This window comes from Phacochoerus africanus, chromosome 10, assembly GCF_016906955.1.
Source record: "Phacochoerus africanus isolate WHEZ1 chromosome 10, ROS_Pafr_v1, whole genome shotgun sequence".
Taxonomy (NCBI): domain Eukaryota; kingdom Metazoa; phylum Chordata; class Mammalia; order Artiodactyla; family Suidae; genus Phacochoerus; species Phacochoerus africanus.
Window position 1 is genome coordinate 38872005 of NC_062553.1, and position 25741 is coordinate 38897745.

Genomic DNA, 25741 nt, shown 5'->3' on the forward strand with positions numbered 1-25741 from the left:
TTTTATTTGATTCCATGCCCTGGTGTGCTCATCTTCTTACGAAGTATCCTTTAAAATACGTGGGTGTTTGGTTTTTTTAGATCAGCTGCATGCTGCATGGAGCAAGGTACTTAGAGGGATGAACGGTTCTAGTTATTCCTGATGATAAGCATATCTCCTAAGAAATAGCCGAGAGTCCAATTCTAATGCCATTAAGAAACGTCTTTGGGAGTTCCTGTCGTGGCGCAGTGGTTAACGAATCCGACTAGGAACCATGAGGTTGCGGGTTCGGTCCCTGCCCTTACTCAGTGGGTTAACGATCCGGCGTTGCCGAGAGCTGTGGTGTAGGTCGCAGACGTGGCTCGGATCCCGCATTGCTGTGGCTCTGGCGTAGGCCGGTGGCTACAGCTCTGATTCAACCCCTAGCCTGGGAACCTCCATATGCTGCGGGAGTGGCCCAAGAAATAGCAACAACAACAACAACAACAATAACAACAACAAAAGACAAAAAAAAAAAAGAAAAAAAAAAGAAACGTCTTTGGTCCTTAGTCCTTTAGTCCTGATTACAGGCCTCTGGGGCAAGGTATCTGAATAAATGTACTTCTGTGCCAGCACCATGGAGGTGTTCGCCTAGGAATAAAACACTGTCGTACACCACTCTGTGGCTTCTGAACATTAAAAATTGGATGTTTGTGGCATTAAGCAACATAAGGCATTCAAATAAGGCATTACACTTATTTGAAAATTTGGGAAAGATATTATTTATTTATTTATTTATTTATTTTTGTTGTTGTTGTTGCTATTTCTTGGGCCGCTCCCGCGGCATATGGAGGTTCCCAGGCTAGGGGTTGAATTGGAGCTGTAGCCACCGGCCTACGCCAGAGCCACAGCAACGTGGGATCCGAGCCGCATCTGCAACCTACACCACAGCTCACGGCAACGCCAGATCGTTAACCCACTGAGCAAGGGCAGGGACCGAACCCGCAACCTCATGGTTCCTAGTCGGATTCGTTAACCACTGCGCCACGATGGGAACTCCCCGGAAAGATGTTAATATTTGAAAATTTAGAAAAGTTCTGGGAGTTCCCATTGTGGCTCAGTGGAAAGCAGCCCGACTAGTATCCATGAGGATGAGGGTTTGATCCCTGAAATCGATCAGTGGGTTAAGAATCCAGCATTTCAGTGAGCTGTGGTGTAGGTTGCAGACTTGGCTTGGATCTGGCATTGACTGTGGCTCTGGCGTAGGTTGGCAGCTGTAGCTCCGACTTGACCCCTAGCCTGGGAACTTCCATATGCCATAGATATGGCCCAAAAAAGCAGGAAAAAAAAAAAGGAAAGAAAAAGCAAAAAAGTTACGCTTTTGGAGTTCCCGTCGTGGTGAGGTGGTTAACGAATCCGACTAGGAACCATGAGGTTGTGGGTTCGATTCCTGGCCTTGCTCAGTGGGTTAAGGATCTGGCTTTGCCGTGAGCTGTGGTGTAGGTTGCAGATGCGGCTCGGATCCTGCGTTGCTGTGGCTCTGGCATAGGCTGGCGGCTACAGCTCCGATTGGACCCCTAGCCTGGGAACCTTCATATGCCGAGGGAGCGGCCCAAGAAATGGCAAAAAGACAAAAAAAAAAAAAAGATTACGCTTTTATCCTTTCCTGCATGCCTCAAGGTGTCCCATGTTTTAATCACATTCTAAATATGGTAAAATTTCTTTATAACTGAGATTTGAAACAGTTCACTTAATTTATTTATTTATTTTTTGGCTGTGACCACAGCATATAAAGTTCCAGGGTCAGGGATGAAACCTACACAATAGCAGCGACCCAAGCTCCTGCAGTGACAACGCCACATCCTTAACCCACTGCACCTCAGGAGAACTTTGAACTAGTTCACTTTAGTAACTCATTAGGAATTACTTTGGTTTTTGATTTATGAGTAAAGGCAAAGGGTTAAAGAATTAAGCTTGGCTTGTTGTTTGTGCATTGCCGTGGTTAATCACCACGTCCATTTTTTTTTTTTTTAACTCCTGAACAGGTGCAGATTTCATAACCATTTTGGAGAGCGATGCGTCTAAGCCCTATATTGGGAACAATGACTTGACTATGTGGTTAGGAGAGAAGTTGGGTTTTTATACTGACTTTGGCCCAAGCACAAGGGACCACACTTGGGGGTGAGTGTCCTTTGGGAATTAATCCTGAAAATATCCCTGAAAGACTAGGCCGCATAGGCTCAGAGTAGAAACTTGATATTGTTATACCTTAATCCAATGAATGAATACATCCCAGTGGTGCTTCTTGGGGGTGGGGGTGTTGAGGAGGTGCTGAGGATATGTAGGTTCCATCATTGTTTTAATGGTTTCCCTGTTGCTGGATATTTTTAATTCTTCACTATTATCAGCCATTCAGTATAGGATAGCTGAGGTTACAGTACTAAACGTGTCTGCTCTGGAGCTTCTATTCTAGGTGAAGAGACAGAAAATAATCATGTATGCATAGAAATAAATAAAATCATATGAGAGAGTGGCAAGTGCTGGGGTAGAAAAGGAGTGGCCTGATGGGCAGGGCGGGTGGTGGATGCTGCTGTAGGTGGTATGTATGGTCAGGAAGGTCTCTCTGCTGTGTCGTCATGATGAGGAGGATGCAGGACCAGCCAGGGAGGAGCCAGGGTAACGACCTGAGGCAGGATCAAGCTTGGTGTGCCTGAGAGCAGGGACTGTGGGGGGACCAGTGAGAAATGTGGTCAAGGCTGGCCACCTGAGCTTGATCTCAGGGCCACCTGGCCCTGATCTCAAGGGCCCCTTAAGCCATGCTTAGAACTGATTTAATTTGATTTTACTTTTTTTTCTTTTGTCTTTTTAGGGCCGCACTCACAGCACATGAAAGTTCCCAGGCTAGGGGGGTCAAATCGGAGCTATGACTGCTGGCCTATACCACAGCCACAGCAACGCAGGATCTGAGCCCCACCTGTTACCTACGCCACAGCTCACAGCAACCCTGGATTCCCAACCCACCAGGTGAGGCCAGGGATGGAATTCGCATCCTTATGGATACTAGTTGGGTTCACTAACTGCTGAGCCACAACGGGAACTCCAATTTTACTTTTTAAAAGAGATTTTATTTATGCGTTTATTTATTTATTTATTGGCCGCACCTGGAGCAGGGATTGAACCTGAGCCACAGCAGCAACCCAAGCGTCTGCAGTGACAATGCTAGATCTTTAACCTGCTGAACAACCAGGGAACTCTCAATTTACTTTAGTTTTCATGGGAAACCGTTGGAGGATTTTTTTTTGTCTTTTTAGGGCTGCACCTGTGGCATATGGAAGTTCCCAGGCTAGGGGTGTAATAGAAGCTGCAATGGCCGGCCTATACCACAGCCACAGCAACTCAGGATCTGAGATGCATCTGCAACCTACAACGCAGCTCACAGCCATGCTGGATCCTTAACCCACTGAGCAAGGCCAAGGATCAAATCCGCATCCTTATGGACACTAGGTCCAGTTCTTAACCTGCTGAGCCACAACGGGAACTCCTTTTGGAGGATTTTAAGCAAAGGAGCAGTCTGATCTGATGCACCTTTCTGAAAGATTGTTCTGGCTGTTCCTAGAAGAACAGGTTGTTGGGGGCAAGACTGGGAGCTGGGAGACAGGTAATGAGGTAAAGGCACTAGCACAGGTGAGAAATGACAGTGGGAGCCGTGGATGGAGAGAAGGGGCAAACTCGGGAACTGTTAGAACAGAACTGACAGGACTCACCAATGATTTAGAGGTCAGGGGCCTTCAAGTAATGAGGGCAGCATCTCAGTTTTGTGTTTTTTTTTGTTGTTGTTGTTTGTTTTTTTGTCTTTTTAGGGCCATACCTGCGGCATCTGGAGGTTCCCAGGTTAGGAGTCGAATTGGAGCTGTAGCCTCTGACCTACACCAGAGCCACAGCTACTCGGGATCTGAGCTGTATCTGTACCTACACTGCAGCTCACAGCAACACTGGATCCTTAACCCACTGAGCCTGCGACCTACACTGCAGCTCACAGCAATGCTGGATCCTTAACCCACTGAGCAAGGCCAGGGATCGAACCTGCATCCTCATGGATCCTAGTCGGATTCATTTCTGCTGAGCCATGATGGGAACTCCAACATCTTGGTTTCTTACCTGAGTCCCTGAAAGGGGACAATGCCATTTACTGGTATAGGAATGACCATCCCAGCAGCAGGCTTGTACTAATTTGGAGATGCCCCTGAACAGCCCAGCAACATCCAGTAAGCAGTAGTCTGTGGCCTGGAGGCCGAGTGGGACCGTACAGGCTGGACATGTACCTTCAGGGATCATCACTTTGGAGGTGGTTCTGTCAGAGGAACCTCAGGGGGGTCAGAGGCAGAGTGCATGCAACCAGGGAGGTGGGGCTGGCTTAGGTCTGAGCTCTCATCACCTTTTCCATTTGTAGTTCCTTGACTTAGAGTCAGGTACAACATGTTTTCCTGCCTTTACTGGACCATTTGTAATTTCTAATTTTGTAAATCGTGTCCTGGCTGGCAAGATTTGTACATTCCCAGATATGTTGATTAATATTAGAATTGTTCAGGCAGCTATGTTGCCAGAGTAACAGCGCCACTAAAATGGAGTTCCCATTGTGGCTCAGCAGGTGATGAACCCAACTAATATCCACGAGGATGTGGGTTCGATCCCAGGCCTTGCTCAGTGGGTTAAAGATCCAGTGTTGCTGTGAGCTGTGGTGTAGGATCTGGCATTGCCATGGCTCTGATGAAGGGCAAGCAGCTACAGTTCTAATTCGACCCCTAGCCTGGGAGCTTCCATATGGCCCTAAAAAATAAAAAAAATAAAATAAAATAAAATAAGATGGAGCTTGTAGAAGTTCTACCTTTTTCATGTTTCCATGGCACTTATTAGACAGCATTGATAACGTTGTGCTTAGTGACACAGCAAGACATGACGAATAGCCCAGATGCAGTGAATTGTCCAGCTGACTGCCACATACGTCTCCAGTAGGGTATTGCTCTCAGGGCCCCCCAGCAGGATGCTTTAAGTGTGCCTCATCCCTCCTGAACGCATATTCTTAGCTCTGTCTGTATGATATGGGGGGATGATAATGATGCACGCATTTCTTTCCTTTCCAATGCAGGATTATGGTTTTGTCAAGATACCCGATTGTGAAATCGGAGCATCACCTTCTTCCGTCACCAGAGGGCGAGATTGCACCAGCCATCACGCTGACTGTCACCATTTCCGACAGACTGGTGGACTTTGTCGTGACCCACTTTGGGAATGACGAGTAAGTTTCTTTGGTCTCTCTCATAGTACCCAAATGCCAGGAAATACCTTTTTTTTTTTTTTTGGTCTTTTTGCCTTTTCTAGGGCTGCTCCCACAGCATATGGAGGTTCCCAGGCTAGGGGTCCAATCGGAGCTGCAGCCTCCAGCCTACACCAGAGCCACAGCAACTCGGGATCCTAGCCACATCTGCTACCCACAGCTCATGGCAATGCCCGATCCTTAATCTACTGAGCAAGGTCAGGGATTGAACCTGCCACCTCATGGTTCCTAGTCGGATTCGTTAACCACTGCGCCACAACCGGAACTCCCCAGGAAATACTCTTAACACATTGCTTTGATTTCCACGCGCTGATCTTTTGTACTTTCTTCTTTTTTCTTCCAAAGTATTTTTCCTGGTGTTCCTGGTTTTGAAAATGAGGAATAGAAACACTGGCGATGCAGGCAGTCCTTAGCGGTGGTACAAGGCAGCCGTGATGAGGTCTTAGCTGGCAGTTACTGAGCCGATGCTGTGCTAAGCGCAGTACTTAATCTTTAATCTTCATTGTGCATGACATTAATACTGTTGCAGCGCCATCTTACAGATAAAGAAAGGAGAATGAGAGGTTAGATGGCTTGTCCAACCAGGATGACACAGCCGGGAGTTAGGTAGACCCAACTCCGAGCTCGCAAGAGCTTGGAACCCCGTGATAATGCAGACTGCAGAAAGCTGAGCGTCCTTGTCCTTCAGGACTACTCCCATGAGAAGTGCTATTGGGATTTGAGGGTAATAAGTGGCATTCCCTTAACCTTCATGTTTTCACAGTCAACTGAGAGGTAGGCAGAGGAATTTGGCAGGGAGCTCAAGATATGTCTTGATTCTGACAAACTTATTTGGACAACATGGCTTAAGTGTGTCCACATGCACGTGCTAATCCATCCTCCAACAATACACGGCCCTGGCTCCCCCAAAGCAGCAGACCTGCCTGGCAGAGGCAGAGTCTGCCCTGATAGGGCAGAGGATAACATGAGAAAACACCTTATATGCAGTCTGGCGGGCTCCAGGGAGAAGAGGGAGGAAGAGTTTGAGACAAGCCTGCCCACTTCATTCTTCCAAACTTAATTAGAAAAATCCTCACAGGAAGGAAGGGGTGAGAAAGAGAGGCCAGAGATGATTTTCTAAGAAAGTTCCTTTACAAGGACATGGGGAATGGGGAATGAGTTTTATTCCCAAAGAATAACGTTCACGGAGTTCCCATCGTGGCTTAGTGGTTAATGAACCCAACTTGTATCCATGAGGACTTGGGCTCGATCCCTGGCCTTGCTCAGTGGGTTGAGGATCCAGCATTGCTGTGAGCTGTGATGTAGGTCGCAGACATGGCTCAGATTTGGCATTGCTGTGGCTGTGGTGTAGGCCGGCAGCTACAGCTCCAATTGGACCCCTAGCCTGGGAACCTCCACATGCCTCAGTGCTGCCCTAAAAAGACAAAAGGTAAAAAAATTTTTAAAAAGAATAACATTCACAAGTGACACTACTGTACAGATCACAAATAATGCCAACAATGTGTTGTAAAAGCAAAGTTAAAAGTATATAATTTAAACTCTACCATGCTAAGCAGTTGCTAATGATAACTGAAAACACACATGTAAAGTACTTAGCACTATAGAATATGGCATTTGGGGAGTTCCCTGGTGGCCTAGTGGATAAGGATCCCAATATGTCTGCTACCCTGTGTTCAGAAATCAGTCCACTGAGCTTAAATTGCACTTGAATGGGGTTTGTCTTTTTTAAAAGTAGGCACTTTTGTGTTCAAAGGTTGCAAGGTCTCAACCTAAGAAGCAGTGGAATATACTCCATTCTGTTTTTTTCTTGGCTTTTCTGTCCCTGCTCCCTTTAACTTTCTCCCCTCTCCCCGAAAGTCTAGAGAGGAGAGATGAGAGGGAGGAGAAGAGTGAGTCAGCCCTCGAATTGCTTAGGAAAGAGGAGGGAAGGGTTACATTTTCTTCTTCTTTTTTAAGATATTTATTTATTTACTTATTTTGCTTTTTAGTGCCGCACCCTCGGCATATGGAGGTTCCCAGGCTGGGGGTCAAATCGGAGCTGTAGCTGCTGGCCTACACCACAGCCACAGCAACGTGAGATTCGAGCCAAGTCTGTGACCTATACCACAGCTCATGGCAATGCTGGATCCTTAACTCACTGAGCAAGGCCAGGGATCGAACCTGTGTCTTCACGGATGCTATTCAGATTTGTTAACCACTGAGCCTCAATGGGAGCTCCTAGATATTTACTTATTGATTCATACTTTAATTGACATTTTTGCTTATTAAACCAGAGTTGATTTAACAGCAAAGTGACCCAGTCATATGTATATATACATTCTTTTTCTCATAGACTCACCTTTTCTAACTTTTTTTTTGTTGGTCTTTTCTAGGGCTGCTCCCGTAGCATACAGAGGTTCCCAGGCTAGGGGTCTAATCAGAGCTATAGCCGATGGCCTACACCACAGCTCACAGCAACGCTGGATCCTTAACCTACTGAGCAAGGCCAGGGATCGAACCAGCAACCTCATGGTTCTTAGTCAGATTTGTTAACCACTGAGCCATGACGTGAACGCTTCCTTTTCTAACTTTATGTTAACCACATATTTAAAGCTCTCTAACAACATATCATTTACTTGCTCTGTTACTTGACTTAATAATAATGACGACAACAGCAGCAGTAGTAATAATAGCTGACACTTACTGAGGAGGTGTGACTCCAGGGAAGGAAGCAGTGTAGTTTAATGGTGAAGAGCATGAAACTCTAGAATCTGGAATCTGGAATCATGAATTAGGTTTGGATCCGAATTCAAGGCATAGCGTTCACTGAATTATTTACCTTGAGCCTCAGTTTTCTCATCTGGAGATCAGCAGCAATTCTTCTACCTGTTTCATAGGCTTCTTGGGGGAATTAAATAAGATATATTATCTCACGCCAAGTATGTGACAGGAGTAATTGCTCAATTAATACTGGCCATTATCATTAAACCAAATCAGACACCCTCCACCCATGAGATACATTGGCAGCTTAAAAATCATTCATCACACATGAATCAAGTACCTGTCAAGTCCCAGGCCCAATGCAAGCTGAAGTCCTTTCCCTTCGCTCTTGTCTGACTCCTTTGAAGCCCTGTTCTTGAGCTCTCTCGCCTCCCAACCAGTGACATGAGAAAGCTCACGCTTTGAATAATTTGCAAAGCCATCATTACATATTTCCATGGGCCCTTGTTTTCTAGCATACTAGATAAAAAATTCTTCCTGGGATTAAATATGTAGAGATTTCATTTTCTAGTGATTAGGGCACAGAAACACAAAACCGTATCAGGAATGAATTACAGACTGTTCATGCACGATATTCGCTGATGCACCAGGATTTTTTAAATTCCTGGCTATGCACATATCTCTTTAGAAGCAGTAAATCGAGAATAGCATCATTCCTTAGACATTACTTAGGCATACACCATAACAAAAATTGATATAGTTTAGGTAGTTAACCGAGCCACCGGTTAATCACCATTTTTTTTTTTCTTATAACACTCATGAATGTACAAAGGAGAAGGAATACAGAACCTGTAGTCTGGGGTTATAGTTTTGGTTCTGTTGTAAGATAAACTCAGCTCCAGTTCCCTTGTCTTTGAAAATCAGATAGAATTATTTTTTTCCAGCCCACACGTAAGGCCATTGGGCTAATCAAATATTAACAGATAAGGAAACGTGAAACGTGTATTCAACCTCTCTCTTTTCCCCTCTCTCCCACTCCCTCCTCCTCCTTTCTTTATATCCATATACATTTTATTTTTATTATTATCACTTCTCCTGAGAAAACTGTAAAGCCAAATTCATAGACTATCTTCCAATAATACATTGCTAAAACGTAGTTAAAGGAAAACTGTCTGTGGTGCAGTGACGCTGGAATTCTCTAGACTGGATTTGAATCCCAGCCGTGTGTATCACTGCGGACCCAATGAAGGGGCTACTTACCACGGTGCTGGAAGGGTCAAAGGCACACGTAAGAGAGGCTCACGCACTCGCATACTCGTGATGTGGGGACCACTACCATCCTTAGGGCTGAGGGGACAGGCAGAGGAAACGGTGCTCCCAGTGCCCCGTGAGACCTGGCACCAGGAAGATGGGCCAGCAGGCATGAGGAATGCAGCTGCTGGGGAAGAAATACCTCAGCGTCTCTCTCTCTTCCTACCTGTTTGTCTCCTGCTGGTATCTCCAGTTGGACAAATGTCACCGGAAAATAGCAGACAAGGGAGCCCCGGAGATGAAATCTGCAGGGGTCAGCCTCCCAAGGCATAGAGAAGAGCCAGGAGTGGATCTGGGCAAAGATGTTTAGCAAAGGGTCATTCTTTTCACTCATCTCTCTCTCTCTCTCTTTTTTTTTTTTTTTTTTTTTGCTTTTTAGGTCCACTCCCGCAGCATATGGGTGTTCCCAGGCTAGGAGTTGAGTTGGAGCTACGGCTGCCAGCCTAGACCACAGCCACAGCAACACAGGATCTTTAACCCACTGAGTGAGGCCAGAGATTGAACCCGCAACCTCATAGTTATGAGTCGGATTCGTTTCCGCTGAGCCATGATAGGAACTCCATCATTCATCTCTTTCTTGAGACCCTTTTTTTTTTTTTTTTGTCTTTTTGTCTTTTTAGGGCCGCACCCGTGGCATATGGTGGTTCCCAGGCTAGGGGTCAAATCGGAGCTGTAGCTGCCAGCCTACGCCACAGCCAGAGCAACGCAGGATCCGAGCCGCGTCTGTGACCTACACCACAGCTCCCGGCAATACAGGATCCTTCACCCACTAAGCGAGGCCAGGGATCGAACCTGCAACCTCGTGGTTCCTAGTTGGATTCCTTTCCACTGTGCCACGATGGGAACGCCTCTTGAGACCTCTTTTAATAGAGCTCGGTGGTCCATACGTAAGAATGGATAAGCTTATTCTGTGTTCCGGTCCTACCTCAATGAAGTTTCTCCATCTTCTTAGACCTTGGTGATCTCCCTCTAGGTCCTTTTGTCATTAAACAGGCATTGATTAGTGATCTTGCTTTGTAAACACCTGGGTTGGTCTGCTGCCTGTCTGCTCTTGGATCCATTCCAGGCTCCTCTGCCTTCTGGCTACAGATGGCAGAAAACCACTGTCCTAGAGCCTGTTGCCTTCCAGCTTCTGAGTAGGTTCAGCCAATGGAAGGCACGAGTGCAAGGCTGGAGGGCTGGGCGCGGGAGGAGACAGGGTAGCTCTCATTCTCTCTGCTTTTTCCCTTGTCTCTGGCAGCGGCTGAGTCTCTTCTGCAGCTCCAACTCCTCCTTGGATGGATCCAGAAGCTTCTGAGTGTCCTCCTCCTTAGCACCATTTCCCATCTGTTAGGGCTGGCCGGGGACTCTGGGACTAGCACCCCCGCCTGTCGCCCACATAGCCTTAGAGGTGACAGTGGTTTCTCACCGTGACTAAGCTCTGGTCACTTCACTGACCCCTGTTTGGCTTCCTATCACCTGGTAGCCAGTTCCCTGTATTAAATTCACTTTATCTGAAACACCTAGAGTGGTTTCAGTTTTCCTCCTGAGTCATGCCAAATATGATGTCCCTGTTTTTACCTAACAGACTGTCTGCAAACCCCCCGAGGCTTGATGTACTTGCCTGGTTGTCTCAGTAACACACTTTTAGCGCTTAGCATAATAAAGCAATGCTCTTACCCAGTATTTAACCAGAAGAGCCAGGGAGGCTTTTAGAAAGTCTTCAGTTGAGGGAGCGAGCTGGGTAGGTTAATAAGCCTGGTGTGTTCTGCGAATATTAGGATTCTTCCCCCTACCAGTGTTAACTTGCTTTTTAAAAATTTAATTTGATTTAATTTTTTTTTTTGCTTTTTTAGGGCCGCACCTGGGGCACATGGAGGTTCCCAGGCTAGGGGCCAATTTGGAGCTACAGCTGTCGGCCTACACCACAGCCACAGCAACACCAGATCTGAGCCATGACTGCGACCTATGCCACAGCTCACGGCAAGGCCAGATCCTTAACCCACTGAGCGAGGCGAGGGATCGAACCCACAACCTCATTGTTCCTAGTCGGATTCATTTCCACTGCACCAGGACTGGAACTCCCCCCCTCCTTTTTTTTTTCTGATAGTCTTTAGCTATAATACTAATAACCTGGTCTCAGATTATTGATATAATCTCTTCTGATGAAAAGTTGAGCAAATGCAGGATTTTGTTTTGATTTGTTTTGTTTTGCTTTTTTATTTAGGGCTGCACTCTCGATGTATGGAAGTTCTCAGGCTAGGGGTTGAATTGGAGCTCCAGCTGCCAGCCTACACCAGAGCCACAGCAACTCGGGATCCGAGCCACATCTGTGACCTACACCACAGCTCACGGCAATACCAGATCCTTCACCCACTGAGCGAGGCCAGGGGTTGAACCTGCAACCCAGTGGATATGAGTCAGGATTGTTACTGCTGAGCCACAAAGGGAATTCCATTTTTAGAACAGATACTTAGATGCACTTGACTCCAAGTGATTTGTGGGCGCAGGTCATGTTCTTGGTCAAAAGTTTGTCAGCCTACTCTGTTGTATTATAGTGGTCTTGTTCATTTGCATAGCATTAAATCTTGTGTCCAAGCAGGACGTATTCTGGGTTTGTGCTCTGTTTGAAGATATTCCTTGAGAATGTAGGTACCTAATATTTTTAAAAAATTGTTTTTCACATACATTAATGAGGTGTGGTTTTGCATGTTTTAAAGAGATGACCTCGACAGGAAACTTCAAGCTATTGCAGTCTCAAAACTACTGAAAAATAGCTCTGAGCAAGTGATATTTCTGGGATACATCACTTCAAAACCTGGTTCCAGAGATTATCGACAGCTCATTGAACATGGCAATGTGAAGGTAACACAATCTTAATCGAATTTCTGATTTCTTAGGTAAAGTGTTTCTTCTTTATTTTTTAAACCCAACCTAATATTTTAATATTTATCTTGATTATTTTATGCTGCACAGAAAACTCCCAAAAAGGAGTTGCCATCATGGCTCAGTGGTTAACGATCCCGACGAGGATCCATGAGGATGCATGTTCGATCCCTGGCCTCAATCAGTGGCTTAAGGATCCGGCGTTGCTGTGAGCTGTGGTGTAGGTCACAGACGCAGCTCAGATCCCGTGTTGCTGTGGCTCTGGTATAGGCCAGCAGCTGTAGCTCTGATTCAGTCCCTAGTGTGGGAATTTCCATATGCTGCATGCGCAGCCCTAAAATGACAAAAAAAAAGGCATTTGTTTCTTTCAGTTGAATGTGAGCAGGCACCCCTGGCATATAGTTTCCCAGGCTAGGGGTCAAATTGGAGCAACGTGGGATCCAAGCTATGTCTGCAGTCTACACCACAGCTCATGGCAACGCTGGATCCTTAACCCACTGAGCAAGGCCAGGGATCAAACCTGCGTCCTCATGGATCCTAGTCAGATTCGTTTCTGCGGAGCCACAATGGGAACTCCAACAATCTTGGTTTTTGCCAAGGTGATTGCCCATGGGTGGGCCCTGCATGGTATCAGGAATGTGCCCCTTCCATCTTGTGGCTCCATGTTACAAGGCTTCCCTTCCCAAGTTTGCCTCATGGTCCAAGACAGCAGCATCCGTGTTCTGGTTTGCAATATGGAGGGAGGGGGTAAGGGAGGGGCCAAGACCACCTGCAAGTTATCTCTAAGGCAAATTCCAGGAAGCCGACTCCAGCGCTTGTGTTTATGTTTCATTGACTGGCACTTAGTCATGTGGCCAGACCTCACTGAACAGGAAGTTGAGAGATACAATATTTAACCTTGATGTCCTTACACCAGGTTCATGTCCTACGGCTTTGAAAGAAGGGGGAGGCAGCTACTAGGGAGATGAGTCCATCTCTGCCTCCGTGGATAAGGCAGAGGTGGAGTCAAGACAGACTCCCCATGTTGGCTCTGGTCAGAGGTCTTATGACGGTGACATTATTAGGGAGAATACATAGGGAAGAAGAGTTTCACAAAGAAGATGCGTTCAGCTTTAGGCTGAGTTGAGACGTCATGTGGAATATGAGTGGAGATGCCCATAGGCCGCTGGTTATAGGGTCTTGGAACTCAGAGCAGCAATCAGGACTGGAGGTTAAGGAGTTGCCATCATCTAGGTGATCATGAAAACAGAGGACGGGAGGACGTTGCTTGTGGACATAGGGAATTGCAAGAGGAAGACCAAAGGAAACCCTGAGAGCGTTGCATTTAATGTGACTCTCACGGGGTGGTGGGTGAGGAAAGAGAAGGAGATTATCTCAGAAAAGAGATTAAGCAGAGGTCAGAGGCGTAAAAGGCGGACGTGGAATCACAGAGGCTGCGTTAGGTACTTGTCACAGTGCAACAAACCACTTCAAAGGTTCAAAGCTAGGCTCGAAACAACCGTGGTTGAAGATCCTCATGATTCTATGGGTTCACTGAATGGCTTTCTGTTCTTGCCTGGGGTCCCTCCTGCAGTCAGCTGCTGGCTGTGGCTCCCGGGTCTGAGATGATGGGGCCTCAGCGCTGGTGGTTGGCTGGCCTCTCTCTTCATAGGGTCTCTCATCATTCACTAGCCTGGCTGGTGCCCCATTTACCAGCTGTGTGACCTTGGGGCAAGTTTATTAACCTTTCTGGGCTTCAATATCCACATCTGTAAAGTAGGGATAGTAATCTCTACAGTGTTGTTCTAAGATTTTTATAAGATTGTTATGAGGATGAAACATAAGATGATACCTGAAAAGCCCTTGTCTTTGTTTGTAGGAGGCACTCAGTAAGGGGTAGCCATCACTGTGTACCACTCTGTACATAGATGTATTATATACATTTGGCTGGACGTATAAAATCAAATTAGATACAAGTGTAAGCATATGGTCTGTAAAGTACAGAAGAATGTTACACAAGATATTTGGCAAGTCTAACCAAAAAAATGGATTGTATCCTAATAAGAGAGAGAATTTTTATTTGTGTGTGCATGTGTTTGTATGTATAGAGAAGGGGATTTTTTTTCCTTTTTTTTTTTAGGGCCACACCCAGAAGTGCCCAGGCTAGGAGTTGAATTGGAGCTGCAGCTGCCAGCCTACACCACAGCCACAGCAACACCAGATCCAAGTTGCGTCTGCCACCTACGCTGCAGCTTATGGCAGTGCCGGATCCTTAACTCACTGAGCAAGGCCAGGGATTGAACCTGCATCCTCACTAAGAACAAGTCAGGTTTTTAACCTGCTGAGCCACAAGGGGAACTCTGGGAAGAAGAATTTTATTGGATTTTTATTTAATACTCTGTTGATTTCCATGATCATGGTCAGAACCTGTGTCAAGATTGACGGTGGATTCTTATATAACTTTTTCTATTAGCAAGTTTATTAATGTAGAGAGGAGTTTTAATCATAAATGCATGAGGGAAGAGATATTTCTCTTCAAGAAATGAGTGTTTAAACTCTGCAGTCTTAAAATTTGAGAACATCTTTTTAAAGCCTAATAAAATAAAAAGAGTTAAACATACTCATAGTTTATTATTCCCACTATATGCAGCTGAATGACTTAATTTTTATCTCTTCCCAAGGCAAAGCAGAACAGCACTTTTAAAGTTTATTTGCTTCTTTTATCCTTAAAATGTTTAAATTTAATTTAAAAAAATTTTCTACAATTTTTCCATGAATACAAAAGTCATGTATGTGTGTGCATGAGTGTGATATATAGTAATAGTAAAGATTAATTAACAAGCATTCATGTGACTACTGCCAAGCTTGAGAACAAAATTAAGAACTGCGTAATAAATTGTGGTGTGGTCTTTTAGTGATTTAAAAATATTTTAAATTAAATTTTAATAATAAAATTTAGGGAGTTCCCATTGTGGTGCAGCGGAAATGAATCTGACTAGGAACCATGAGGTTGTGGGTTCGACACCAGGCCTTGCTCAGTGGGTTAAGGATCCAGCGTTGCCGTGAACTGTGGTGTAGGTCGCAGACACGGCTCAGACCTGGCATTGCTGTGGCTGTGGTGTAGGCCGGCAGCTGTAGCTCCGATTGGGCCCCTAGCCTGTGAGTCTCCATATGCTGCAGATACAGCCCTAAAAAGCAAACTAATAATAATAATGATAATAATAATACATAGTCAAATAGTCCAAAGTCAGGTATACTATTGAAAAGGAAGATTTCTTTAGTATAAAATCTCCATTGTTAGAGTTTTCCCCACACATAGAAAAAACTATTTATGTTCTGATTTTCTGATGGAAAATACCACTGATCTTAAGCTTTCAACATCACAGAGTCTCATGATTACTCCTGAAACGTGTTTGTTCCAAAAGACTCAGTTTGACAAACACAGATTGAGCTCCTGCCAGAGGTCAGACTTCGTGCTAAGTAGCAGGGAGCCACGGTGCTTAAGAGGCTCTCCGCTCAGGAAGGGGAGCGTGGGGACATCGAGACGATTAAGTGCATGGTGTGGTGTCGCTGGTGCGCCTGAAGGACCACACAGGTGACCGATGAGCATGGGGTCCCTTCCACTTGGCATGAGGGGCATGGGAAGCTGTAGGGAGCCAGGTACTGTGATGGAATTGCTGACTTACCTGCTCAGCTCCCTCTCTTGGCCACCTTCCTGTTTTATCCCTGGCATCTCTGTAGGGGCTAGATGGGTACATGGTGAGGTGCTCCAGAAACATCCATAGAATGACTCAATAATTTGGACCTTAAAAAATCAGTAGGGATCAGGCAGAGAAAATAGCATGCACAGAGATAGGCATATGTGGCAGGTCACACATTTTCTTGGCCGTTCAGAATAGAGCACTGTTTTTAACGCTTGAAACACCCTCTTCTCTCATCATTATTAGGATATCGACAGCACAGACCGAGGACAGATGGTGTGAATATATTATGTACCGAGGGCTGATCAGGTGAGCATAGATGTTTCATTGTTGTTTTTCTTAATCTATGACTACTGTGCTCTTTTGGGTCTATCCTGGAAGGAAAAACTTTATGGAAGCAATTTATTAATTTCGTGACTTTTCATAAACATTGTTTTGGCCTAGTTACCCAGCTTAACATTTTTTTCAAGGCATGGCCTCATGGTTGAAGTAGTAAATGGTGAAGCAAATTATGTTTAATTGTATAAAGAGGAAACTGTGTAAGTTAGTAAGCCTGATAGTTATGTAACATGTTAAGAACGGCACATGTTAGGAGTGGCACCATTTTTAAAAATCTCATCTTTTTTTTTTTTTTAATATGGCCACATCTGCAGCATATGGAAGTTTCCAGCCCAGGGACTGAATCCGAGCTGGAGCTGTGACCTATGCTGCAGCTGCAGCAATGAGGGATCCTTAACCCACTGTGCTGGGCTAGGGATTGAACCCGCACCTCAGCAGCAACCAGAGCCACTGCAGAGCCAACGCCGGATCCCTAACCTGCTGTGCCACAGTGGGAACTCCTAATCATGTATTCTTTTGGAACCAGTACTATATTGTGGTGAGCTCTGTAGGTGGATTATATTTTTAAAAAATATCATCCTATATCAAAAAGTGAATATTAGCCCAATATATATGTGTATAATTATTCCAAAATACCATAGCTGAAAGATCTCAAAATTCAAACACGTAACTGTGTAAATCTGTTTTGAAGGTAACGTTTCTTTAAACAAAGCGAAGACCAGTTTACTACAAAAGAAAAAAGAACTAACCATTCATTCATTTATTCAACAAGTATTTATTAAATACCTATTACATGCCCAGCATTGTCCTCGACATTGGGGATATAACGGGAACAAGATAAAATCCTTGAACTCATAGAGTCTACGCTCCAGAGGAAGGAGACAGAAAATCAGCATAGAAGGAGTAGACTGGGACAGGTGGTGATGAATGCCATGAGAAAGATGTATAAAGCCAGGTGAGCAGGATGGGGAGTGCGGAGGTGGCTGCGTTATGTTACATAGCAGGGAGGGTAGCCGCTCTGAGGGATGCTGTTCAGGTATCAGCCCGAATGAAGGGAGGAGGTCCACCTGTGTGCATCCTGGGTAGAGCATCCAGGCAGAGGGAACAGCAAGTGCAGACGTTTGAGGGGGGGGGGCATGCTTTGTATCTTGGGGGTAGCGATGAGGAGGCCAGTGTGGCTGGGGTAGAGTGAGATGAGCGGTGACGTGAGAGAGGTGAGGAGACACAGACTGTGTCGACAGTGATGGATTACAGGTCCCTCTATTATAGGGTTCGTCAGTGGATGCAGTGTGCTGGGGACCATTCCTGAAACTCATCCTGAAATCCTCCTAGTACAGAACCTGGCTGGAGGTGTTTGACTTGAGGTCTCTAATTATGCTCCTTGAGTCAGTGCTCAGAACTATGATACACTGTGGGCTGCTAGGACAGAGTTCTTTGGGTCTTAGTCCTATTTATTTATTTACTTATTTAGTCTTTTTAGGGCTGCACCTGTGGCTTATAGATGTTCCCAGGCTAGGGGTCAAATCGGAGCTACAGCTGCCAGCCTACACACCCACAGCAACGCCAGATCTGAGCCGTGTCTGTGACCTACAGCACAGCTCATGGCAACGCCAGATCCTTAACCAACTGAGTGAGGCCAGGGATCGAACCCACATCCTCATGGATACTAGTTGGGTTCATTACTGCTGAGCCATGATGGGAACATCTGTTTTTGCCTTTGACATTGTTAATTATTTACCTTACTGGTTTCAGAAAGAGAAATAGATTAGCTCAGTGCAACATAATTGGCAGTTGGCAAAATGTAGTGAAGCAAGTATTCTGATTGCTCGGGATTTAATTTGGATGCTTTTAAAACTTACCCATCTAATACTTCAAACATAATCCAGAATAAAGGCATCTTCTCCCTCCCTTTCATTTTAATTCTCCACCATAGAGAGCAGTTCATCCCCTGGAGACATGTTGGCATCAGCTGCCTGAAGAGGAGGGCTGGTGTTGAGCTGATTCCACCTTAAGTACCTTCTGGTCTGAGATCTGTGGTCTCCAGTGATGAAAGAAATGGTTGCCTTGTAGGGATGACATAGCATCACAGGGTCAAACTTCTTCCCACCTGGAGATATGGCTTGTTCAGGTATGAGTTATAGCCCCGTGAGAACACACCTGTTGCCACTGAACAGGTATTGATGGGGCATAATGTATGTCAGCCACCAGGGGTGGGCAGTGAGGCTTCAGAGAGGGAGCCCTCACCTGCTGCAGGAAAGGTAGGCAATGATTAGAATGATGGATTCAATGATTCCATTATGTCAATCCCACTCCTGGGCATATATCCAGTCAAAACTATAATTCAAAAAGATACATGCACCTGCATGCCCATAGCAGCACTATTCACAATAGTCAAGAGTGGAAACAACCTAAATGAACATGGACAGATGAATGGATTAAGAGGATATGGTACATACACACAATGGAAATAATGCCATTTGCAGCAACATGGATGCAACCAGCTAGAGATTCTCATGTTAAGTGAAGTAAGTCAGAAAGAGAAAGACAAATACCATATGATATCACTTCTATGTGGAATCTAAAATATAGCACAAGTGAACCTATCCACAAAACAGAAACAGTCTCACAAACATAGAGAGCAGACTTGCGGTGGCCAAGGGGGAGGAAGAGGGAGTGGGATGGGTTGGGAGTTGGGAGTTAGTGGATGGGAACTATTACATTTAAAATGGATAAGCAGGAGTTCCCGTTGTGGCACAGCAGAAACGAATCTGACTAGGAAGCATGAGGTTGCGGGTTCGATCCCTGGCCTCGCTCAGTGGGTTAAGGATCTGGTGTTGCTGTGAGCTCTGGAGTAGGTCACAGATGTGGCTCGATCTGGCCTTGCTGTGGCTGTGGTGTAGGGCGGCAGTTGTAGCTCCGATTAGACCCCTAGCCTGGGAACCTCCACATGCTGTGGGTGCAGCCCTAAAAAAGACAAAAAAAAAAAAAAAAAGAAAAAGATAAGCAATGAAGTCCTACTGTACAGCACAGGGACCTATGTCCAGTTTCTTGGGATAAACCATGATGAAAGATAATATAAGAAAGAGATATGACTGGGTCACTTTGCTGTACAGCAGAAATTGGCACAACATTGTAAATCAACTATACTCAAGAAATTTTAAAGAAATCAAAAATTTCTTTAAAATTCCATTATGTCGTATTTTAGGAGGTGATGAGGATGGTGGGGAAAACTTGAGCAGGGTAAGGAATATCGGGAATATGGAGGTGGGATGCAGTGTAGGTATGTCCTACTGAGAAGTTGATGTTTGTGCTAAGATTTGAAGGAGTGGACTGTGTGGCTGGCTGGGCGAAGAGCCTTCCAGGTAGAAGGGCCAGCTAAGTGCAAAAGTCCAAAGGCAGGAGTATTTGAAGAAAAATAATGTTAGTGTGGCTGGGGCGTGCCTATGCAGATGGGCACACCTTAAGGAGGTAAGGGGGGAGTTCCCACTGTGGCTTAGCAGGTTAAGAACCTGACATTGTGTCCGGGGGGATGTGGGTTCAATCCCTGGCCTCACATGTTGGTTAAGGATCCATTGTTGCCACAAGCTGCAGCATAAGTCACAGATGTGCCTTGGATCCTGTGTTGGTAGAGCTGTGGCATAGACTGGCAGCTGCAGCTCCAATTCAGCCCCTAGCTGGGAAACTTCCATATGCCATGGGTTTGGCTGTAAAAAGAATTTTTTTTAAAAAGGAGGTAAGCGGGGAGTGTGGGCAGGGAGGGAGTGGAGCAGGAATTGTAAGGTTCTGTGGCCTCTTATGAAGGACTTTGGATATTACTTAGTAAATTGGCTCCTGGAAAATTTTGTTGGTTCATACACTTACTGAGGTGGCCAGGGAGGCCCCTGAGATGCTAAGGTCATTCTGGTTACACTAATAATTCAACAACTCTAAAGGCCCAGCACATGCCCACATGGCTGCAGGACAGATCACTTGACTATTATTTTGGTGTTTCGAGAACATTAAGGTGGGAGGGAGCATGCTAATTTTGTGAATTATTTGACATCTCAGATGGAAAACACTGCTTCTGTTAAAATTCATATTAAAGTGGTTGTATTCATGGGGATATTAGAGTTTCTAGAAAACAGTCTATGATGTAGGCGGACATAGGTATAAATTCAAGATGTAAAAATTGTTAGTTGCAAGTCATGATAGTGGTCAGTGCATGACAGCTAATCACTGGGCTCTGTACACTTGTGGCCCAGAACCTTCATTGCCTCTCCTTAGTCGAGTGGGGGTGGCAAATATATGTATTTATTTAGATGTATTTGGACATATATACATATAGTGGATATGACTGTCAGGGAAGGTATATTAGTCTGCTCAGTCTGCCTTAACAAAATACCATAGACTGGGTGGCTTTAACAACAGACATTTATTTTTTCATAGTTCTGGAGCAGAGAGAGTGTGCATGCTCTGTGATAGCTCTTCTTTTTTTTTTTTTTTTTGGCTTTTTGCCTTTTCAGGACCACACCTGTGGCATATGGAGGTTCCCAGGCTAGGGGTTGAATTGGAGCTGTAGCTGCAGGCCTACGCCAGAGCCTCAGCAACACCAGATCCAAGCTGTGTCTGTGACCTACACCACAGCTCACGGCAAAGCCAGATCCTTAACCCACTGAGCAAGGCCAGGGATCGAACCCACAACCTCATGGTTCCTAGTCGGATTTGTTAACCACTGAGCCACAACGGGAACTCCTGATAGCTCTTCTTACAAGGACACTAATCCTATTGGATCAGGGCCCCACCCTTATGATCTCTTTTAATTTAATTACTTTCTTAGAGGCCCTCTCTCCAAATATGGCTACACTGGGGGGTTAGGGCTTTAGCATGTGAATTTGCAGGAAGGGGACACAAACATTTAGTCTGTAACATATGGGAAAGTAATTTTTTTTTTTTTTTTAGGACTGCACTGGCCCAGCATGTGGAGATTCGCAGGCTAGGGGTCAAATCAGAGCTGTAGCTGCTGGCTTACCCCATGGCCATAGCAACGCAGGATCTGAGCCATGTCTGCGACCTACACCACAGCTTGTGGCAACGCCAGCTCCTTAATCCACTGAGCAAGGTCAGGGATCAAAGCTGCATCCTCCTGAATGCTAGTCAGATTCATTTACCACTGAGCTATGATGGGAACTCTGGGAAAGTAATTTTGAAAATACCAAAATCAATCAAGTTAGGGAGTGCTGTTATGAAGGTTCTGTCCACAAAACCAATTCTGTAAAATTTACCCTCAGTCATCTAATTCAATCCCCATGCTCTCAGGAGGCTCTTAATAACTACTTATTGGATAACACTTAATGACTACTTACTGGATAACCACGTGGAAGATTTAGATTGTCAGGTTCCTTACCTTCAAGGACTCTTTGAAGGTAGTGTCTGTCAAAGAGGTTAGAACTTGCATCTTAGAGTTCTGGGAAATAACCAAGCTTTACCAGTGACGTAGAATTACAGGGAACTGCACAGACTTGGGACCTGAGCTTAGACAGGTGCATGAACCTGTCAGAGAGCTCAGAGCCACATCTGAGGCCACCACAGCTCTTCTTTTGGGAAGATTTCCTGTGGTGGGAAGATTTGCTGCCTCTGCTTTTCCAGCTATGGGTTTCTGTCTCTATTTTGTCTGAAGTTACAGGCTTTAAGTGTTCCTCCTACTGCCACTGTGGCCCAAGCCCCCACTGTCTCTCTCTCTTTTTTTTTTTTTTTTTTGCTTTTTAGGGCTGCACCTGCGGCACATGGAGGTTCCCAGACTAGGGGTCGAATTGGAGATATAGCTGCCGGCCTACACCACAGCCACAGCAACATCAGATCCAAGCCGCATCTGCAATCTACACCACAGCTCATGACAACACCAGATCCTTAATACACTGAGCGAGGCCAGGTACTAAGCCCACAACCTCAAGGTTCCTAGTCGGATCCATTTCCGCTGTGCCACGATGGGAACTCAAGCCCCATTGTCTTTTACCTAAAGTGGCCTCCTCACTGGTCTCTCTGCTCTGACCCTTCCCCTGGGGGCTACCCTCTACACAGTAGCCATGGCATCTCTGCCCAAAACCCCTTGATCCCATCTCACTCTCAGAAGGGAATCTGAATTCCTTATTGTGTCTGCCAGGAAGGCTTTGCATCACCTGCCCCCGCCCCAGGCACACTCGAGTTCCCCAGTGCACTCTGTTCGTCCTGGTGGAGCTGGTTTTCAGGAGAGTCACGCACCTTATACCGCAGGACCTTTGCATTTGCTGTTCCCTTTCCCTGGACCACCCTTGCTCCAACAGCTGTAGGGTTTTCTCCCTCACTTCATTTAACATTTTGCTCAAATGTCACTTTGTCAGAGAAGTGTGCTCTGACCACCCACTATGAAATAGGAACTTCTGGGAGTTCCCGTTGTGGCGCAGCGGAAACGAATCCGACTAGGAACCTTGAAGTTGCGGGTTTGATCCCTGGCCTTCCTCAGTGGGTTAAGGATCTGGCATTGCTGTGAGCTGTGGTGTAGGTCGCAGATGCAGCTCAGATCCCACATTGCTGTGGCTGTGGTGTAGGGCGGCGGCTACAGCTCTGATTAGACCCCTAGCCTGGGAACCTCCATATGCAGTGGGTGAGGCCCTAAGAAGACAAAAGACAAAAAAAAAAGAGAGAGAAATAGGAACTGCTGCCACCTGGCATTCTCTCTCCTCTTTTCTCTGCTTGTTCCTCCACAGGACTTGGGCCCTTATCACTGTATGTATATACTTATTACATTTGTCCTCCCAACTAGAATGAAAGCCCTATGAGGGCAAGAGCTTCGTTTTGTTCACTGTTTTTCCCTATACCCTGAACAATGTCTACATGTAGTAAGGACTTGATATGTATTTGCTCTTTGAATAAATGAATGACTGAGGCTGTCTTAAATTTTTTTTTTCTTGCTTTTTAGGGCCGCACCTATGGCATATGGAGGTTCCCAGGAAAGGTCCGCCTACATCACAGCCACAGCAACGCCAGATCCAAGCTGCTACACCACAGCTCATGGCAATGCTGGATCCTTAACCCACTGAGCGAGGCCAGGGATCTGAACCTGCATCCTTATGGATACTTTTCAGATTTGTTTCCACTGCGCCACAATGGAATGCTTTAAATTTTTTTTTTTTTGAGAGGCAAAATATAAATAAAACGAATTATTGGCTGCTCATGGTTCTGCCATTTTTCCCGCTAAGCTTCTCAGTAACTATTTGGATAACATCTGTAAAGTGCTTTGAATTTCCTGGAGAACTGAAAGCTCTAAGCAAAAACAAGATGTACAGTTTTTTTTTTCAGACGTTAAAAATATTTTTGATGTTTAAGTGTGAATGAAAATATGCATGTGGTATTTGGATTTTTAAAGGTAAGAAAGAATTTAGGCATATATTCCTGTCATTGTGAAGAATTCCTGTCATTGACTCAAAACATAATGGTGTGAGCGGCAATTTGTTTAGACGAAATATTCATTTGTGTAAAAAAAAAATAGAGTAAGGTTGCTGAGTATGTTTAGTTAATTAAGTCTATGTGCATGCTCCTTATTTACTTATCAAAAGCAATATTTTGATCAATCAAGTTAATTCAAGTGATAAACAGAGTCGCGTGGGAAATTGGAAGGTGGCTTAATAATGAAGGTGTTATCTACTAGATCTCACCCAATGTTGGTGCGATGATAAAATCTTACAAACCATTCTGTTTCTGCCTCAGACTGGGTTATGCAAGAATCTCCCGTGCTGAACTGAGTGACTCTGAATTCAGATGGCCAAATTTAGGATCCCTGATGACCCCCTTAATTATAGGGACAACCAGAAGGTGGTCACAGACCACAGGAAAGTTCCTGAGAAGATTCACTTCAATCCCAGGTGAGTGAGTTCCTGTAATGTTGTGACGTACAGTGAGGAGCTCGTGCACGCCCTCTAGGGACCTAAACAGGGACTCACAGTGAGTTTCAAATTAGATTTGGTTTTATTTTTTATTTATTTATTTATTTATTTATTTTTGCCATTTCTTGGGCCACTCCCGTGGCATATGGAGGTTCCCAGGCTAGGGGTCGAATCGGAGCTGTAGCCGCCAGCCTACGCCAGAGCCACAGCAACGCGGGATCCGAGCCTCGTCTGCAACCTACACCACAGCTCACGGCAACGCCAGATCGTTAACCCACTGAGCAAGGGCAGGGATCGAACCCGCAACCTCATGGTTCCTAGTCGGATTCGTTAACCACTGCGCCACGACGGGAACTCTCCTAGATTTGGTTTTAGATGTTTACTCACATAAGGGAGCTCATAGCAGAGATGAAAACATCCTGTCTGGGTTGGAGTGAGGGTCCCCGCTTTCTGGGCTAGAGCAACATGTTGAAGTCCCAGCCACAGGCAAGAAGGATCGCATGGCACCATTATCATCACCTAGGATCATCAGCTAGAGCTCCGATTAGATCCCGAGCCTGGGAACCTCCATATGCTAGGAGTACAGCCCTAAAAAGGAAAAAAAAAAAAAAAATCTTCCCAGGAAATTCTAATGTGCAGTTAGAACTGAAACTACGGAGAGTGGACCATGCATTTCTATCCTGCGAAACAGATATTCTACCCTGTGAAATATACTGGGTTTTGTTTTATGGTAAATGGAGGTTATCTAAGGTTAAATAAGGCTACTTATTTGCAGCAAAACATGTGCTTTGGAGTAGGTGCTCTTTTCTCCTGCCATGACTGCATAATGAGAGGGAACATCTGCCTAAAACCAGACCCAGAACGTGTCATACGCATTCTTAGTGTTATTTGACATTTCTGCTACTTTTACCAGCTAAATAGCTCTGGAAACGCCTCACATATAATTTTGTTTGGGGGAAAAATAACCTTTATCCATTCTCTTTTTCTTCTTTGTCTCTCTCTCTTTTTGCTTTTTTTTTTTTTTTTTTTTTTTTTTTAGGGCTGCACCCGAGGCATATGGAGGGTCCCAGGCTAGAGGTCGAATCGGAGCTACAGCTGCCAGCCTACGCCAGGGCCACAGCAATGCAGGATCTGAGCCACACCTGCAGCCTACATCACAGCTCATGGCAACGCCAGATCCTCAACCCACTGAGCAAGGCCAAGGATCGAACCCTCAACCTCATGGTTCCTAGTTGGATTCCACTGTGCCACAACAGGAACTCCTTCTTTGTCTCTCTTTATGACAAGAAAAAACTGTACCAAAGTGCAGCAGTGAATGTAAGGAGAGCTATAGCCAAGTCTTGATTTGCTTCAATCATTGTATTTGGTCCCGCGCTTTTTAACTGCAACGTGGTTGTGAAAAGCACAGGCTCTGGGGTCAAGCTGCTTAACCTCTCTGAGTTTCAAATCTCATCTGAAAAATAGTAACTCCTGACTCTTAAAGTTATTTGAAGTTTGAATCACACATACATTTATTGAAACAGTGCATAGTAGAGTTCCCTTTGTGGCTCAGTGGGTTAAGAACCTGACATAGTGTCTGTGAGGATGTGGATTTGATCCCTGGCCTTGATCAGTGGGTCGAGGATCTGGTGTTGCTGTGAGCTGCAGCACAGGTC

At 45.3% G+C, this 25741-nt stretch overlaps 1 protein-coding gene across 1 annotated transcript in view; it reads left to right on the top strand.

The window, feature by feature from the left end:
- The window catches only part of CWH43 (cell wall biogenesis 43 C-terminal homolog), a 67564-nt gene that overhangs the window by 40417 nt on the left and 1406 nt on the right, over positions 1 to 25741 (top strand). The window contains 7 exon segments of the mRNA XM_047798648.1: positions 2004 to 2139; positions 5105 to 5254; positions 12004 to 12148; positions 16096 to 16113; positions 16115 to 16158; positions 23911 to 23954; positions 23957 to 24065. Coding sequence (XP_047654604.1) covers positions 2004 to 2139; positions 5105 to 5254; positions 12004 to 12148; positions 16096 to 16113; positions 16115 to 16158; positions 23911 to 23954; positions 23957 to 24065 — 646 coding nt within the window.